At 45.6% G+C, this 19,038-nt stretch overlaps 1 protein-coding gene across 1 annotated transcript; it reads left to right on the top strand.

The window, feature by feature from the left end:
• Positions 1 to 364: 364 nt before the first annotated feature.
• Positions 365 to 18,512, top strand: LOC311124017 (spastin-like). Its single transcript, XM_084198238.1, has 16 exons — positions 365 to 649; positions 965 to 1,048; positions 1,146 to 1,229; positions 1,670 to 1,848; positions 2,342 to 2,481; positions 2,831 to 2,924; positions 8,006 to 8,080; positions 8,190 to 8,261; positions 8,535 to 8,610; positions 10,530 to 10,621; positions 12,854 to 12,933; positions 13,689 to 13,731; positions 13,831 to 13,910; positions 14,015 to 14,085; positions 15,281 to 15,321; positions 16,323 to 18,512. Exons 1-16 carry the CDS (start codon positions 532 to 534, stop codon positions 16,446 to 16,448), a joined length of 1,455 nt encoding a protein of 484 aa, XP_084054364.1. The 5' UTR covers positions 365 to 531; the 3' UTR covers positions 16,449 to 18,512.
• The last annotated feature ends 526 nt before the right edge of the window (positions 18,513 to 19,038 follow it).

The following is a 19,038-nucleotide window of genomic DNA, read 5'->3' as shown; positions in this document are numbered from 1 at the left end:
CGTAACAAAATAAGCCATTCAATTTTGTGTTAATTAACCAAACGCGACACTCATTGACCTTCATACAAAAACTCGCCGGTTGTTGAGCAAAAAAATAAAAAATAAAAAGAGAAGCTGGAGAAGACAGATTTTGGGCCCAGTTATCCCTCTCGCTTCGCCTTATCCTCTCTGGTATTTCTTAAAAAATAATGAATATAACATTACTTTTGGTATGCCACGGTAAACTTTCACACTTTATCTACTCTCAGTGCTTGTCGATTTACTTGTCTGTATACCATTATCTATACACTTATTACCGTATTTGGGGTCTTGTTTACGTGTTAGACAAGTCCGGTGTTCCACGCATGCGTAGCGCCAACTTCCTGTTACAACAAGACACCGATGTCTTGGAACTGTGTGGACTGGATCTCTACAGTGGTTTTGTTATTATGATAAAATAGACAGGTTTACGATCACCTCCTGGATATGAAAATGGTAACTAGCTACTGTAACTAGTTGTGTAGAGTTGTAACGTTACAGTATTTCACTACCATGTCGGACAAAGTTAGGGCTGGGGACGGCAAAGACAACGGAGATCTCATTAGAAGCTACCATAAACAGGCATTTCAATACATATCCGTGGCACTCAAGATCGATGAAGATGACAAAGGTTGAATGCATCTCATCTTTTTTTATATTTTTTATATTGTAGATGTTTATCATACATTAGCTTCGATGAAACCAAGAGAGTTTTACAATGTCAAAACTCTTGGTTGCATCGAAGCTAATCATACATGTTGTGTGACTGTATGCAAGCATATGCAATGGCTCACTGGGAGTGTGTGTGTGTGTGTGTGTGTGTGTGTGTGTGTGTGTATGTGTGTGAGAGAGTGAGTGTGTGTGTGTGTGTGTGTGTGTCTGTCTGTGTACTCGCTCTCTCTCTCTCTCTATCTGTGACTCTGAGCCTGTGGGTTTGTGATGGCAGGTGTCAAGGAGGAGGCAGTCCAGTGGTATCAGAAAGGCATTTCAGAGCTTCAAAAGGGGATTGCTATTGAAGTCATAGGACAAGGTAAACTAATTCCTACCTCATCGTCTTTCAAGGTAATACGAGGTGGTTTGTGTTTTGGCCAGTTACCATGTTTCTCTTTCTTTCACTTTCACTTTAGGAGAACATTATGATCGGGCAAAGAGGCTTCAAACTAAGATGATCACCAATCTCACCATGGCAAAGGACCGACTCGCTCTTTTAGGTCAGCTGTCTGACGTTTTTTTTAGATTATATCAGATCATGATAACTTCCCATACTGGTAATATATGAGTCATGCTGCAGTCTTCTCTCACAACACATTTGAAGTGATGCCACTCTTAGATTTGAGCTATAAAGATTTGTGCTGTAAAGAAATCCCTGACTAAGATCAGTACTTTTATCTCTCTTTCTCTCTCTCCCCCTCACTCAACAAGGTTTAAAAAAGATAGACATTTCAAGTGTTATATTACCAGCTATGTGTTTTAGCAATGTGCAAATAGTTGTAGTGCGTATAGTAGGGTCTCTCTCTCTCTCTCCATCCTCTCTCTCTCTCTCTCTCGCTCCATCCTCTCTCTCTCTCTCTACATCTCTCTCTCTCTCTCTCTCTCTCTCTCTCCTCTCTCTCTCTCTCTCTCTCTCTCCATCCTCTCTCTCTCACCACAGAAGGTGCATTGGCGTCTAAAAAGAGAAACAGCTCTCAGAGTCCATCGGGCCATCTCCCTACCCCTCCAGTGAGGCCTACTGGTCCAAAGAACCAGCCAGGTCCAGGTGGTTCCATGTCCAGTCACAGCAAGCCAGCGAGCACTGGAAGAACTGGCTCAAGCAAGACTAACAATATCAAGGTATCCCTGGTCCAATTAAAGTACAGGCCTTGTCCTATACTGTCTCTTATACCTGGTCCCATAAACGATTTAGTCCTAGTCTTACAACCTCCCCGAGTGGCGCAGCTGTGCCACTAGAGATCCTGGCTCGAATCCAGGCTTTGTTGTAGCCGGCCGCGACCGGGAGACCCATGGGGCGGCGCACAATTGGCCCAGCGTCGTCCAGGGTAGGGGAGGGAATGGCCGGCAGGGATGTAGCTCAGTTGGTAGAGCATGGCGTTTGCAACGCCAGGGTTGTGGGTTCGATTCCCACGGGGGGCCAGTATGAAAAAAAAAACTGTAAGTCGCTCTGGATAAGAGCGTCTGCTAAATGACTAAAATGTCAATGTAACAGTTTACAGAAAACAACGTTTCTGAGTAGTACTGTTTCAAATGGGACATTGTTGCTCATAGTGTAGGCTTTTTGTTTTATGTGAAGTGTATTTTTATGGTCTTATGGAGTGCTCTCTTTAAGGTTGTCCCTCGGGCTGCAGGACGAGGACAGAATGGCAGACCGGCAGCAGCATCAAAGGAACCACAGAGGAGGGATATGAAGAACTTTAAGAATGTGGACAGCAAGCTGGCCAACCTCATACTGAATGAGATCGTGGACAGGTAGGGTAGAGAAGTAGCCTAGCCTGGATCTATCCGTGTAGTCTTTTGATCATTGTCTAGGGAGTTGGCTATACAGTACAAACAGATGTATGACCAGGCTATGATAGAGAAGACCCTCAGCACATTCAATGGAGGGATTCTAGATACGATGATAGTGGACTGCAGTCAGGATCAAATTATACATAGACTCTTGGGGATGCCCTGACGTCAAAATCTTCGACTTTTGAGGGGGCCCACACTGGTACCTTTGTTAAGGCGGTGCCTATCTCTCCTGTAATTTAACCCATGACTGTAATTGAGACTGCTGTGGTTCTGGAGTCATTCAAACATGTGTGTCTGTGTATTTCAGTGGGTCAGCAGTGAGCTTTGAAGACATAGCAGGACAGGAGCTGGCTAAACAGGCTCTCCAGGAGATAGTTATCCTGCCTGCACTCAGACCTGAGGTGAGATTGTTTCCTTTCTACTCTGTGTTATGAGCTGCTATCTGTCAGTGATGAGCTGCTATCTGTCAGTGATGAGCTGCTATCTGTCAGTGATGAGCTGCTATCTGTCAGTGATGAGCTGCTCTCTGTCAGTGATGAGCTGCCCTCTGTCAGTGATGAGCTGCTATCTGTCAGTGATGAGCTGCTATCTGTCAGTGATGAGCTGCTCTCTGTCAGTGATGAGCTGCTATCTGTCAGTGATGAGCTGCTATCTGTCAGTGATGAGCTGCTATCTGTCAGTGATGAGCTGCTATCTGTCAGTGATGAGCTGCTATCTGTCAGTGATGAGCTGCTATCTGTCAGTTATGAGCTGCTATCTGTCAGTGATGAGCTGCTATCTGTCAGTGATGAGCTGCTATCTGTCAGTGATGAGCTGCTATCTGTCAGTGATGAGCTGCTATCTGTCAGTTATGAGCTGCTATCTGTCAGTGATGAGCTGCTATCTGTCAGTGATGAGCTGCTATCTGTCAGTGATGAGCTGCTCTCTGTCAGTGATGAGCTGCTCTCTGTCAGTGATGAGCTGCTCTCTGTCAGTGATGAGCTGCTATCTGTCAGTGATGAGCTGCTATCTGTCAGTGATGAGCTGCTATCTGTCAGTGATGAGCTGCTATCTGTCAGTGATGAGCTGCTATCTGTCAGTGATGAGCTGCTATCTGTCAGTGATGAGCTGCTATCTGACAGTGATGAGCTGCTATCTGTCAGTGATGAGCTGCTATCTGTCAGTGATGAGCTGCTATCTGTCAGTGATGAGCTGCTATCTGTCAGTGATGAGCTGCTATCTGACAGTGATGAGCTGCTATCTGTCAGTGATGAGCTGCTATCTGTCAGTGATGAGCTGCTATCTGTCAGTGATGAGCTGCTATCTGTCAGTGATGAGCTGCTATCTGTCAGTGATGAGCTGCTATCTGTCAGTGATGAGCTGCTATCTGTCAGTGATGAGCTGCTATCTGTCAGTTATGAGCTGCTATCTGTCAGTAATGAGCTGCTATCTGTCAGTTATGAGCTGCTATCTGTCAGTTATGAGCTGCTATCTGTCAGTGATGAGCTGCTATCTGTCAGTGATGAGCTGCTATCTGTCAGTTATGAGCTGATATCTGTCAGTTATGAGCTGCTATCTGTCAGTTATGAGCTGCTCTCTGTCAGTTATGAGCTGCTATCTGTCAGTGATAAGCTGCTATCTGTCAGTGATGAGCTGCTATCTGTCAGTGATGAGCTGCTATCTGTCAGTGATGAGCTGCTATCTGTCAGTGATGAGCTGCTATCTGTCAGTTATGCCTGATTCACAATCTAGGGTCAAACCTACCCAAGCCAAGCTGAGCTGCATTGGTCTGGTCTGGTTACACATCCACCATATTTGCTGAAACCGTGCTGAAAAGGACAATTTGAAATGAAAATATCAGAGCCAGCACAGTATGGTTGAGGTCGGCCCTATTGTGGGAATCAGGCTTCACAGTTGTGGCGTTGTCTCTACTCCAGTCTATGGGGTTGTCTCTACTCCAGTCTATGGCGTTGTCTCTACTCCAGTCTATGGCGTTGTCTCTACTCCAGTCTATGGGGTTGTCTCTACTCCAGTCTATGGCGTTGTCTCTACTCCAGTCTATGGCGTTGTCTCTACTCCAGTCTATGGGGTTGTCTCTACTCCAGTCTATGGCGTTGTCTCTACTCCAGTCTATGGGGTTGTCTCTACTCCAGTCTATGGCGTTGTCTCTACTCCAGTCTATGGTGTTGTCTCTACTCCAGTCTGGTGGCGTTGTCTCTACTCCAGTCTGGTGGCGTTGTCTCTACTCCAGTCTGGTGGCGTTGTCTCTACTCCAGTCTGGTGGCGTTGTCTCTACTCCAGTCTGGTGGCGTTGTCTCTACTCCAGTCTATGGCGTTGTCTCTACTCCAGTCTATGGGGTTGTCTCTACTCCAGTCTATGGCGTTGTCTCTACTCCAGTCTATGGCGTTGTCTCTACTCCAGTCTATGGGGTTGTCTCTACTCCAGTCTATGGCGTTGTCTCTACTCCAGTCTATGGCGTTGTCTCTACTCCAGTCTATGGCGTTGTCTCTACTCCAGTCTATGGTGTTGTCTCTACTCCAGTCTGGTGGCGTTGTCTCTACTCCAGTCTGGTGGCGTTGTCTCTACTCCAGTCTGGTGGCGTTGTCTCTACTCCAGTCTGGTGGCGTTGTCTCTACTCCAGTCTGGTGGCGTTGTCTCTACTCCAGTCTGGTGGCGTTGTCTCTACTCCAGTCTGGTGGCGTTGTCTCTACTCCAGTCTATGGTGTTGTCTCTACTCCAGTCTGGTGGCGTTGTCTCTACTCCAGTCTATGGCGTTGTCTCTACTCCAGTCTGGTGGCGTTGTCTCTACTCCAGTCTGGTGGCGTTGTCTCTACTCCAGTCTATGGTGTTGTCTCTACTCCAGTCTGGTGGCGTTGTCTCTACTCCAGTCTATGGCGTTGTCTCTACTCCAGTCTGGTGGCGTTGTCTCTACTCCAGTCTATGGTGTTGTCTCTACTCCAGTCTATGGCGTTGTCTCTACTCCAGTCTGGTGGCGTTGTCTCTACTCCAGTCTGGTGGCGTTGTCTCTACTCCAGTCTATGGTGTTGTCTCTACTCCAGTCTGGTGGCGTTGTCTCTACTCCAGTCTGGTGGCGTTGTCTCTACTCCAGTCTGGTGGCGTTGTCTCTACTCCAGTCTGGTGGCGTTGTCTCTACTCCAGTCTGGTGGCGTTGTCTCTACTCCAGTCTGGTGGTGTTGTCTCTACTCCAGTCTATGGCGTTGTCTCTACTCCAGTCTGGTGGCGTTGTCTCTACTCCAGTCTGGTGGCGTTGTCTCTACTCCAGTCTGGTGGCGTTGTCTCTACTCCAGTCTGGTGGCGTTGTCTCTACTCCAGTCTGGTGGCGTTGTCTCTACTCCAGTCTGGTGGCGTTGTCTCTACTCCAGTCTGGTGGCGTTGTCTCTACTCCAGTCTATGGTGTTGTCTCTACTCCAGTCTATGGTGTTGTCTCTACTCCAGTCTGGTGGCGTTGTCTCTACTCCAGTCTATGGTGTTGTCTCTACTCCAGTCTGGTGGTGTTGTCTCTACTCCAGTCTGGTGGTGTTGTCTCTACTCCAGTCTATGGCGTTGTCTCTACTCCAGTCTGGTGGCGTTGTCTCTACTCCAGTCTGGTGGCGTTGTCTCTACTCCAGTCTGGTGGCGTTGTCTCTACTCCAGTCTATGGCGTTGTCTCTACTCCAGTCTGGTGGCGTTGTCTCTACTCCAGTCTGGTGGCGTTGTCTCTACTCCAGTCTGGTGGCGTTGTCTCTACTCCAGTCTGGTGGTGTTGTCTCTACTCCAGTCTATGGCGTTGTCTCTACTCCAGTCTGGTGGCGTTGTCTCTACTCCAATCTGGTGGCGTTGTCTCTACTCCAATCTGGTGGTGTTGTCTCTACTCCAGTCTATGGCGTTGTCTCTACTCCAGTCTGGTGGCGTTGTCTCTACTCCAGTCTATGGTGTTGTCTCTACTCCAGTCTATGGTGTTGTCTCTACTCCAGTCTATGGCGTTGTCTCTACTCCAGTCTGGTGGTGTTGTCTCTACTCCAGTCTGGTGGCGTTGTCTCTACTCCAGTCTGGTGGCGTTGTCTCTACTCCAGTCTGGTGGCGTTGTCTCTACTCCAGTCTATGGCGTTGTCTCTACTCCAGTCTGGTGGCGTTGTCTCTACTCCAATCTGGTGGCGTTGTCTCTACTCCAGTCTGGTGGTGTTGTCTCTACTCCAGTCTGGTGGCGTTGTCTCTACTCCAGTCTGGTGGCGTTGTCTCTACTCCAGTCTGGTGGCGTTGTCTCTACTCCAGTCTATGGTGTTGTCTCTACTCCAGTCTGGTGGCGTTGTCTCTACTCCAGTCTGGTGGCGTTGTCTCTACTCCAGTCTGGTGGCGTTGTCTCTACTCCAGTCTGGTGGCGTTGTCTCTACTCCAGTCTATGGTGTTGTCTCTACTCCAGTCTATGGTGTTGTCTCTACTCCAGTCTATGGTGTTGTCTCTACTCCAGTCTGGTGGCGTTGTCTCTACTCCAGTCTATGGCGTTGTCTCTACTCCAGTCTGGTGGCGTTGTCTCTACTCCAGTCTGGTGGCGTTGTCTCTACTCCAGTCTGGTGGTGTTGTCTCTACTCCAGTCTGGTGGTGTTGTCTCTACTCCAGTCTATGGTGTTGTCTCTACTCCAGTCTGGTGGCGTTGTCTCTACTCCAGTCTGGTGGCGTTGTCTCTACTCCAGTCTGGTGGTGTTGTCTCTACTCCAGTCTGGTGGTGTTGTCTCTACTCCAGTCTGGTGGCGTTGTCTCTACTCCAGTCTGGTGGCGTTGTCTCTACTCCAGTCTGGTGGCGTTGTCTCTACTCCAGTCTGGTGGCGTTGTCTCTACTCCAGTCTGGTGGTGTTGTCTCTACTCCAGTCTGGTGGCGTTGTCTCTACTCCAGTCTGGTGGCGTTGTCTCTACTCCAGTCTGGTGGCGTTGTCTCTACTCCAGTCTGGTGGCGTTGTCTCTACTCCAGTCTGGTGGCGTTGTCTCTACTCCAGTCTATGGCGTTGTCTCTACTCCAGTCTATGGCGTTGTCTCTACTCCAGTCTGGTGGTGTTGTCTCTACTCCAGTCTATGGTGTTGTCTCTACTCCAGTCTGGTGTTGTTGTCTCTACTCCAGTCTATGGCATTGTCTCTACTCCAGTCTATGGTGTTGTCTCTACTCCAGTCTATGGCGTTGTCTCTACTCCAGTCTATGGTGTTGTCTCTACTCCAGTCTGGTGGTGTTGTCTCTACTCCAGTCTATGGCGTTGTCTCTACTCCAGTCTATGGTGTTGTCTCTACTCCAGTCTATGGTGTTGTCTCTACTCCAGTCTGGTGGCGTTGTCTCTACTCCAGTCTGGTGGCGTTGTCTCTACTCCAGTCTATGGTGTTGTCTCTACTCCAGTCTGGTGGCGTTGTCTCTACTCCAGTCTGTTGTTGTCTCTACTCCAGTCTGGTGGTGTTGTCTCTACTCCAGTCTATGGTGTTGTCTCTACTCCAGTCTGGTGTTGTGTTGGTCCCCTCTAGCTGTTCACTGGTCTCAGATCCCCGGCACGAGGTCTGCTCCTCTTCGGCCCTCCAGGCAACGGAAAGACCATGCTGGTGAGTCAAACGTTTTGTGACCATGACATCGCATGGTGTTGACTGCATGTCCAAGAGGTTATTCCTCCTTCTCTTGATAATGATTGGTCTCTTTTGTCCCCCTACCCAGGCCAAAGCAGTAGCCATGGAATCCCACGCCACCTTCTTTAACATCAGTGCCGCCACTCTGACCTCTAAATGGGTGAGTGGTCTGAAGAGTGTTGTCATTTTCTGAGTCCCAAATGGCACCCTATTCTCTAAGTAGTAGCACTACTTTTGACCAGGACCCAGAGGGTAGTGCACTACTTTTGACCAAGACCTATAGGGTAGTGCACTACTTCAGACCAGGACCCAGGTAGAGCGATGTCTCACCTAGTGGATTAGCTAACGTTAGTGGTAGCCTTTTTATACACTCTTTACAACCACTTTATAAAGTATACTTGAGTGACCTTTGACCTGTATCTCTCCTTTCCAGGTGGGAGAGGGAGAGAAGCTGGTCAGAGCTTTGTTTGCTGTGGCCAGAGAACTACAGCCTGCCATCATCTTCATTGGTTGGTTTGATTGATTTTATTGAATGTCTGACGTCTAACATTGATCTGACGTCCAACAGTGATCTGAGGTCTAACAGTAATCTGACGTCTAACAGTGATCTGACGTCTAACAGTGATCTGAGGTCTAACAGTGATCTGAGGTCTAACAGTAATCTGACGTCCAACAGTAATCTGACGTCTAACAGTAATCTGACGTCTAACAGTAATCTGACGTCCAACAGTAATCTGACGTCCAACTGTAATCTGACGTCTAACAGTAATCTGACGTCCAACAGTAATCTGACGTCCAACAGTAATCTGACGTCCAACAGTGATCTGAGGTCTAACAGTAATCTGAGGTCTAACAGTAATCTGAGGTCTAACAGTGATCTGAGGTCTAACAGTAATCTGAGGTCTAACAGTAATCTGAGGTCTAACAGTGATCTGAGGTCTAACAGTAATCTGAGGTCTAACAGTAATCTGAGGTCTAACAGTGATCTGAGGTCTAACAGTGATCTGAGGTCTAACAGTGATCTGACGTCTAACAGTAATCTGAGGTCTAACAGTGATCTGAGGTCTAACAGTGATCTGAGGTCTAACAGTGATCTGAGGTCTAACAGTGATCTGACGTCTAACAGTAATCTGAGGTCTAACAGTAATCTGAGGTCTAACAGTAATCTGAGGTCTAACAGTGATCTGAGGTCTAACAGTGATCTGAGGTCTAACAGTGATCTGAGGTCTAACAGTGATCTGAGGTCTAACAGTAATCTGAGGTCTAACAGTAATCTGAGGTCTAACAGTGATCTGAGGTCTAACAGGGATCTGAGGTCTAACAGTGATCTGAGGTCTAACAGTGATCTGAGGTCTAACAGTGATCTGAGGTCTAACAGTGATCTGACGTCTAACAGTGATCTGAGGTCTAACAGTGATCTGAGGTCTAACAGTGATCTGACGTCTAACAGTGATCTGACGTCTAACAGTGATCTGAGGTCTAACAGTAATCTGAGGTCTAACAGTAATCTGAGGTCTAACAGTGATCTGAGGTCTAACAGTGATCTGAGGTCTAACAGTGATCTGAGGTCTAACAGTGATCTGACGTCTAACAGTGATCTGAGGTCTAACAGTGATCTGAGGTCTAACAGTGATCTGAGGTCTAACAGTGATCTGACGTCTAACAGTAATCTGAGGTCTAACAGTGATCTGAGGTCTAACAGTGATCTGAGGTCTAACAGTGATCTGAGGTCTAACAGTGATCTGAGGTCTAACAGTGATCTGAGGTCTAACAGTGATCTGACGTCTAACAGTGATCTGACGTCTAACAGTGATCTGACGTCCAACAGTGATCTGAGGTCTAACAGTGATCTGACGTCCAACAGTGATCTGACGTCCAACAGTGATCTGAGGTCTAACAGTGATCTGACGTCCAACAGTGATCTGAGGTCTAACAGTGATCTGACGTCCAACAGTGATCTGACGTCTAACAGTAATCTGAGGTCTAACAGTGATCTGAGGTCTAACAGTGATCTGACGTCTAACAGTGATCTGAGGTCTAACAGTGATCTGAGGTCTAACAGTGATCTGACGTCTAACAGTGATCTGAGGTCTAACAGTGATCTGACGTCTAACAGTGATCTGACGTCCAACAGTGATCTGAGGTCTAACAGTGATCTGAGGTCTAACAGTAATCTGAGGTCTAACAGTGATCTGACGTCTAACAGTGATCTGAGGTCTAACAGTGATCTGAGGTCTAACAGTGATCTGAGGTCTAACAGTGATCTGAGGTCTAACAGTGATCTGAGGTCTAACAGTGATCTGAGTTACATATTGCAGTTTATATTTAATTGTATAATTATTTTTCCTGGTTGTGTTTGTTGCTGAGAGACTGAACAGACAGTGGCTGTTCACTGACCTTGTGGTGATGCTGTTTGCCGTCCTCCCAGATGAGATCGACAGCCTTCTGTGTGAGAGGAGGGAAGGGGAACACGATGCCAGCCGACGGTTAAAAACCGAGTTCCTCATCCAGTTCGATGGGGTAAGACCCCTTTGTTATGTCACAGTAATGTTACTCATACTGCAATTATCAATGGCAGTTGCAATGCCTATGTACTGTTTTATTCATGTTTTATGAATGGGTTATCAATGAGCTATAAAAAAGACCTTGTGTACACTACACTACATGACCAAAAGTATGTGGACACCTGCTCGTCGAACATCTCATTCCAAAATCATGGGCATTAATATGGAGTTGGTCCCCCCCCTTTGCTGCTATAACAGCCTCCACTCTTCTGGGAAGACTTTCCACTTGATGTTGGAACATTGCTGTGGGGACTTGCTTCCATTCAGCCACGAGAGCGTTAGTGAGGTCAAAAAAAGTATAATATCAATATCATATGTTATTTGTCACATGCACGTGTTTAGCAGATGTTATTGCAGGTGTAGCGAAATGCTTGTGCTTCTAGCTCAGACAGTGCAGTAATATCTAACAAGTAATATCTCACAATTTCACAACATATACCCAATACACACAAAACTACTAAGGAATGGAATTAAGAATATATACATATATGGACAAGCAATGACAGAGCGGCATGGACTAAGATACAGTAGAATATTATAGAATACAGTATATACATATGAGATGAGTAGTCCAAGATATGTAAACATTATTAAAGTGACTAGTATTCCATTTCTTAAAGTGGCCAGTGATTTCAATAGGCAGCAGCAGCCTCTAATGTGCTAGTGATGGCTATTTAACAGTCTGATGGCCTTGAGATAGAAGCTGTTTTTCATTCTCTCGGTCCCAGCTTTGATGCACCTGTACTGGCCTCGCCTTCTGGATGATAGTGGGGTGAACAGGCAGTGGCTCGGATGGTTGATGTCCTTGATTATCTTTTTGGCCTTCCTGTGACATTGGGTGCTGTATGTGTCTTGGAGGGCGGGTAGTTTTCCCCCGTTAATGCGTTCGGCAGACGGCACCACCCTCTGGAGAGCCCTGTGGTTGCGGGCGGTGCAGTTGCCGTACCAGGCGGTGATACAGCCCGACAGGATGCTCTCAATTGTCGTGCACTGATGTTGGGCGATTAGGCCTGGCTCGCAGTCTGCGTTCCAATACATCCCAAAGGTGTTCGATGGGGTTGAGGTTAGGGCTCTGTGCAGGCCAGTCAAGTTCTTCCACACTGATCGCGACAAACCATTTCTGAATGGACCTCGCTTTGTGCATGGGGGCATTGTCATGCTGAAACAGGAAAGGGCCTTCCCCAGACTGTTGCCACAAAGTTGGAAGCACAGAATCGTCTAGAATGTAATTGTATGCTGTAGCGTTTAGATTTCCCTTCACTGAAACAAAGGGGCCTAGCCCGAACCATGAACAGACCCAGACCATTATTCCTCCTCCATCAAACTTTACAGTTGGCACTATGCATTCGGGCAGCTTGTGTTCTCCTGGGCATTGCGCATGGTGATCTTAGGCTTGTGTGCGGCTGCTCGGCCATGGAAACCCATTTCATGAAGCTCCCGACAAACAGTTATTGTGCTGACGTTGCTTCCAGAGGCAGTTTGGAACTCGGTAGTGAGTGTTGCAACCGAGGACAGACAATTGTTATGCGCTTCAGCACTCTGTGGTCCCATTCTGTGTGCTTGTGTGGCCTACCACTTCGGGGCTGAGCCATGATAATAGACGTTTCCACTTCACAATGTTTCCACTTCAGAGTTGACCGGGGCAGCTCTAGCAGGGCAGAAATTTGACGAACTTACTTGTTGGAAAGGTGGCATCCTGTGACGGTGCCACGTTGAAAGTCACTGAGCTCTTCAGTGAGGCCATTCTACTGCCAATGTTTGTCTATGGAGATTGCATGGCAGTGTGCTCGATTTTATACACCTGTCAGCAACAGGTGTGGATGAAATAGCTGAATCCACTAATTTGAAGTGGTGTCCACATACTTTTAAAATATACAGTGGGGAGAACAAGTATTTGATACACTGCCGATTTTGCAGGTTTTCCTAATGCAAATTAATTACTTAAAAATCATACAATGTGATTTTCTGGATTTTTGTTTTAGATTCCGTCTCTCACAGTTGAAGTGTACCTATAATAAAAATTACAGACCTCTACATGCTTTGTAAGTAGGAAAACCTGCAAAATCGGCAGTGTATCAAATACTTGTTCTCCCCGCTGTGTATATATATATATATATATATATATATATAGTGTAGGTATCCTTCAACAACACTAGTCTCCTGATTAGTGTCCACTAATGTCCTGCAGGTGCAGTCAGAAGGTGCAGAGAGGGTCCTGGTGATGGGAGCTACCAACAGGCCACAGGAGCTGGACGAAGCTGTTCTCAGGTACTGGATATGATACACAAAATAAAGTTCTGAACCGGTTCAAACCCCAAAAAATAAGGAACATTTTATATCGTTCATTTCTGTTCTTTTTTTAAAAAACATTTAGCTCAACATTAAATTAACACTGTGTGGATAGAGCAGCAAGCCATGTACAGTATATGCATTGGACAGACAAGTGTAGGGCGCGAGATGTGACTAAAGTTTTGCGGGTGGTGATAGAGGGTGGAGGAGGAGGCTTGGCTTGAAACACTGGGCATGTTGTTATGACATTATCTGAATTATACATATGAATTAGCAGCTTCTATGAAGGAAGGAACTTTGAATGTCTTTGAACTTCCTGGAGTTGGCTTAACATTGGACCAGAGGTAGCTAGCTAAGAAACACCGGAATTAAAATAAAAACACGTCTTACCTTTTCTGTAGTTAATAAATCCAATGTGAAACGTGATAACTATAGTATCCTTAATTAGCATTGAAAAGGTTAATCCATTCTTCTCTAATAAAATATATCTCTCTCTAATTTCTGAATCACGCTTGTAACGCCAGTAGCTACAGTAGCCTCTGCTTCGGGGGGGGGGGGGGGGGGGCAGGTAGCCTAAAACAACCGGGAAAATAACGGTTCTGTTCCGGAACAGTATAGATCACTTTCGTTCCCAGTTCTGATTCTGTTCCTTGAAAAATGTCCTTATTTTCCGGGTTTTCTGTTCTGTTCCCTGAACCGGTTCTAATTTGTTATTTTATTTGTCCTTTTTATAGGCGATTTGCCAAACGGGTGTACGTGTCCTTGCCAACAGAGGAGGTAAACCCACGTTGCATGTTTCTGAACTTTGCTATGGCTTGAGTAGTTTACCGGGTAGATTTTTTTAAAACCAATGTTATGTGTTTGCTATCGCCACAGACGCGTTTCAAGTTGCTGAATAATCTATTGGGAAAGCATGGACACCCACTCAACCAGAAGGAATTAGCCCATCTAGCAAAGTAAGTTCTCACACTACGCTACACTTGGCCACATCTTTTCCCCCCCAAAGCATAAAACCGTAGAGGTAAAACCATACAACCTAAACATGCTCTAACCTCCTCAGAATGACAGGGGGCTATTCAGGAAGTGATCTTACCTCATTGGCTAAGGATGCTGCTCTTGGACCAATCAGGGGTGAGTAAAGGCCGATCTTTCAGCCTGTACCAATGCCCAAAGGTTATGGCTATATGCAATAGTAATAGACAAAGTACCTATTATACCTATATTCACTCACCGGCCAGTTTATTAGGTACACCCCGGATCGCACCTACTATATAAAAACAGGCATCGAGGCATCCAGTTACTGTTCGACTGAATGTTAGAATGGGCAAAACAAGTGACCTAAGCGACTTTGAGCCTGGTATGATCGTCGGTGTCTAGGGTTTACGGAGAATGGTGCGACAAACATAAAACCATCCAGTCTGCGGCAGTCCTGTGGGGGAAAACAGCTTGTTGAGATGTCAAAGGAGAATGGCAAGAATTGTGCAAGCTAACAGGCGGGCCACAAACAGACAAATAACATGTTTACATTTTAGTCATTTAGCAGACGCTCTTATCCAGAGCGACTTACAGTTAGTGAGTGCATACATTTTCATACTGACTGCCCCCCCCTGTGGGAATCGAACCCACAACCCTGGCGTTGCAAGCGCCATGCTCTACCAACTGAGCTACACGGGACACAATAAGTATTTATAACGGTGCAGTACAACAGTGGTGTGCAGAACGGCATCTCGGAAAGCACAACTGGTCGATCCTTGTCACAGATGGACGACCACCCCGGGTTCCACTCCTATCAGCTAAAACCAATAAGAAGCGGCTCCAGTGGGCACGCCGTCACCACCACTGGACAACTGAGGAGTGGAAAAACATAGCCTGAAACATGACAGTGAGTTTCAGTTTACTTGAGTGGCCTGCACAGTCCCCAGACCTCAACCCAATAGAGCGTCTTTGGGATGAGATGGAACGGGCTGTTCACAGCATGAATGTACCACCGTCCAATCTGTAGCATGGACCGACATCCTTGTGGAACTTTTCCGACACCTTGTAGAATGCCCCGAAGAATTCGGGCTATTCTGGAGGCAAAGTGGGGTCCGAACCCGGTACTAGTTGGGTGTACCTAATAAACTGTCCGGTGTATATTATAATATTGTAGCAGACCTGATGGGTAGCCCCGACCAGGACTCAAACCCAGGTCCAGCGACTGTCAACAGCTTAACCGTTACACCAAGAGGTCCGAACCCCTTGACGAGGTCGCTAGGTGTTGGGTTAAGGTCTCCACAATATCTTTATGCCTGGTGCCTGATCATGTTTGTTTTGTCTGTTTACACAGAACTGGGACCAGAGCAAGTGAAAAACATGGCTGCTAGTGATGTAAGTTGTAACAGCTAAAAGCTAGAATAGACTATATCTGACATGAATAGAGAATATATTTATGTGTCTGAATAGAGAATATACACTATATATACAAAAGTATGTGGACACCCCTTCAAATGAGTGGATTTGACATTTTCAGCCACACCCGTTGCTGACAGGTGTATAAAATTGAGCACACAGCTATGCAATCTCCATAGACAAACATTGGCAGTAGAATGTCCTTACTGAAGAGCTCAGTGACTTTCAACGTGGCACCGTCATAGGATGCCACCTTTCCAACAAGTTAGTTCGTCACACAAGCTCACAGAACGGGACCGGCGAGTGCTGAAGCGCGTTAAAATGGTCTGTCCTCGGTTGCAAAACTCACTACCGAGTTCCAAACTGCCTCTGGAAGCAACGTCAGCACAAGAACTGTTCATCGGGAGCTTCATGAAATGGGTTTCCGTGGCCGAGCAGCCGCACACAAGCCTAAGATCACCATGCGCAATGCCAAGCGTTGGCTGGAGTGGTGTAAAGCTCGCCGCCATTGGACTCTGGAGCAGTGGAAACACTTTCTCTGGAGTGATGAATCACGCTTCACCATCTGGCAGTCGGACGTACGAATCTGTGTTTGGTGGATGCCAGGAGAACGCTACCTGCCCCAATGCACAGTGCCAACTGTAACGTTTGGTGGAGGAGGAATAATGATCTGGGGCTAGGCCCCTTAGTTCCAGTGAAGGGAAATCGTAATGCTACAGCATACAATTACATTCTAGACGATCCTTCCCAGAAGAGTGGAGGCTGGTATAGCAGAAAAGGGGGGGGGGACCAACTCCATAGTAATGCCCTTGATTTTGGAATGAGACGTTCGAAGAGCAGATGTCCACATACTTTTGGTCATGCAGTGTATTTCTGTGTATGAATAGAGAATATATGTATGTGTCTGAATAGAGAATATGTTTCTGTGTCTGAATAGAGAATATATTTCTGTGTATACTGATGCTTTTTTGCATTTACAGATGCGTAACATCCGCTGCCGGGACTTTGAGGATTCTCTGAAGCGTATAAAGCCCAGTGTCAGTCCCACAACCCTGAACGCGTATGTTAGGTGGAACACTGACTATGGAGACACCACGGTCTTCTAGAACCATGGAACTAACTCACTTCCCAGCTAGCGCATAACGTTCTAAGAACCATATGTTTCTTCGAGCTTGGTGAGAGCGTGGTTGTCCTATGGTTATTTTGCATTAAAACCTTTCCACAACTTTCTGGGAACGGTGCAGGTAGTTGCTTGGCTTTGGAACGTTCTTTTATTGGTATTTCAATATTTTAACCAGAACGTTTCCTAAAAGTTCAAACATGGTTGCATTTAATCTCAATTTTGGTAATGTTCTAGGAACGTTCTCCAACTGGTTTGACGTTGGGAATGTTCTCAAATAGTTCAGTGAACGTTAAGAAACAACGTGGGATTTTCAGTACTTCAGCATAACGTGTCCTACAGGTTGCCTCCTGGTTCTATTTAAAGTAATGTATAAAAAATAATCTGAGAGCGTTAAGAAAACTTTCCATAAAAAAACCACAAGAAAACTTTAACGTTCAGAGAACGTTCTAAGAATGTTATTTAAAAACATATACATTCTGTTCTCAGCATCAACAAAACTGTCTCTATCCTCTATCTTGTTAAGTGTGTTCAGGTGTGTTGGCCGCGCACACTAATTGGCCACACCTAATCTTAATGAGTGCTTGTTTCCTTTAAAAAAGTGGTCTGTTTGAATAGACTTAAATGAACAGCTTTGTATGCGTAAAAAACTTAACATGCTAACTCCATCCTGGTGGTGCAGTGGACTAATTCCATGGATAGAGAACAGAAGATGATGGGTTCGAATCTCACTGATACTGTGTCACAATAAAAAATAAGTGTGTTTGCCTGATTAATGTCAAAGGAAATGAATGTCCATGTGTCCGATGTGTGCTGGGAGTTCAAAACTGTTAACCTGAGCTAGCAGTGTTATTAAAAGTCTTATTGAAATATTCAGTGAAAGTTTTTTAAGGACGTTTTTCAGAAACTTCCAAATAACCTATAATTTTCATTCTCACAGCATTAATAAAAGCTCCCGGGAAAGATGCGCCGAATACAGCAAGTATAGACTTTACCGTTTTAAATGCTTACATACGAGCCCTTTCCCAACAATGCAGTTAAAAAGTACTACAATTAACAAATAGATACAAAATAAAATAGTGACACAATAAATAAAAATAAACGTTTAAAAAAAAACTATCAAGGAACCAGAGTAAAACGTTCTCAGAACCTCCCTGCAACCTAAAAATGAACCCAACCTAAAAATAAACCAGGAACAGTCAACATTTTCACTTCTTTTCTCAGAAGGTTAAAAAAAAAAAACGTACCTTTTTACCGCTCAGGAAGCATATGGCTTCGTTCCCACAACCAATGTGAAACCTTAAAGCATATGTTCCCATAACGCCAAACGAACCAAATGTGCTAGCTGGGTTAGTTCCATCTGAGATGTGACGCAACCAGGGATATATTCATTAGTGAATACATACAGTTTTGCAACGGAAAACGTATTGCACCGAAAACCACTGTTTCTTATTGGACAAGTTCAGGGTTAGTCTCTCCCTGTTTTCAGCGTTTGCTTCAGTTTTGTTTGAGTAGTGCGAGGGAAATACAGATAAATAGAATCACTGTTGAATTTGATGGATTGGAAATGTAGCAAATTTGCATAGCAACAGGAATGGCATTCTGATTTGTTGATATTGTTGATTGACAGCTTTGAGAGTTTAAATTATACTACTGCGTAAATAGCTACTGCATGAAGACTAAGGAGGTGAACAATGATATGCACTCTACAAGGTGTCGAAAGCGTTCCACAGGGAAGCTGGCCCACGTTGACTCCAATGCTTCCCACAGTTCTGTTAAGTTGGCTGGACGGGTGGTGGACCATTCTAGATACACAAGGGAAACTGTTGAGTGTGGAAAAACCCAGCAGCGTTGCAGTTGTTCTTACAAACCGGTGCGCCTGGCACCTACTACCATACCCCGTTCAAAAGGCACTTAAATATTTTGTCTTGCCCATGCACCCTCTGAATGGCACACATACACAATCCATGTCTCAGGGCTTAAAAATCCTTCTTTAACCTGATTGAAGTGGAGTTAACAAGTGACATCAATAAATGATCAAAGCTTTCAACTGGATTCTCTTGGTCAGTCTGTCATGGAAAAAAGCAGTTGTTCCTAATTTTTTGTCCACTCAGTGTACGTGTCAGCAACCACAGCTAGTGAAATCACTGCAACCCTAAACAAAGAGTTGCAGTCCGTTTTGGAATGGGGTGGCTGGTGATACACTGGTCCTGAACATCTCTAAAACTAAGAGCATTTTATTTGGTACAAATCATTCCCCAAGTTATAGACCTCAGCTGAATCTGGTAATGAATGGTGTGGCTGTTGAACAAGTTGAGGAGACTTAACTTCTTGGTGTCACCTTAAACCAGGGATCATCAACTAGATTCAGCCGCGGGCCAACACAACGCCTCTCTCTATCGGAGCTAGTAACCTAGTAACCTAGTTAAGTCATATGTTCCGTACATGTAGTAAATGATGAATGCATGTAAGTCTGTCTATGTTAAGGTTTTTAAATGTATGTAAATTGTAAAGTCTTTTAGTCTGTAATGTATTTTTCGTTATGTGTCGGACCCCAGGAAGACTAGCTGTCGCTA

Source organism: Coregonus lavaretus (genome assembly GCF_964263955.1).
Source record: "Coregonus lavaretus genome assembly, contig: HAP1_SCAFFOLD_1313, whole genome shotgun sequence".
NCBI classification, from domain to species: Eukaryota; Metazoa; Chordata; class Actinopteri; order Salmoniformes; family Salmonidae; genus Coregonus; species Coregonus lavaretus.
The sequence above is the reverse complement of the archived record's forward strand: the minus strand, read 5'-3'. Positions and strand labels throughout refer to the sequence as shown.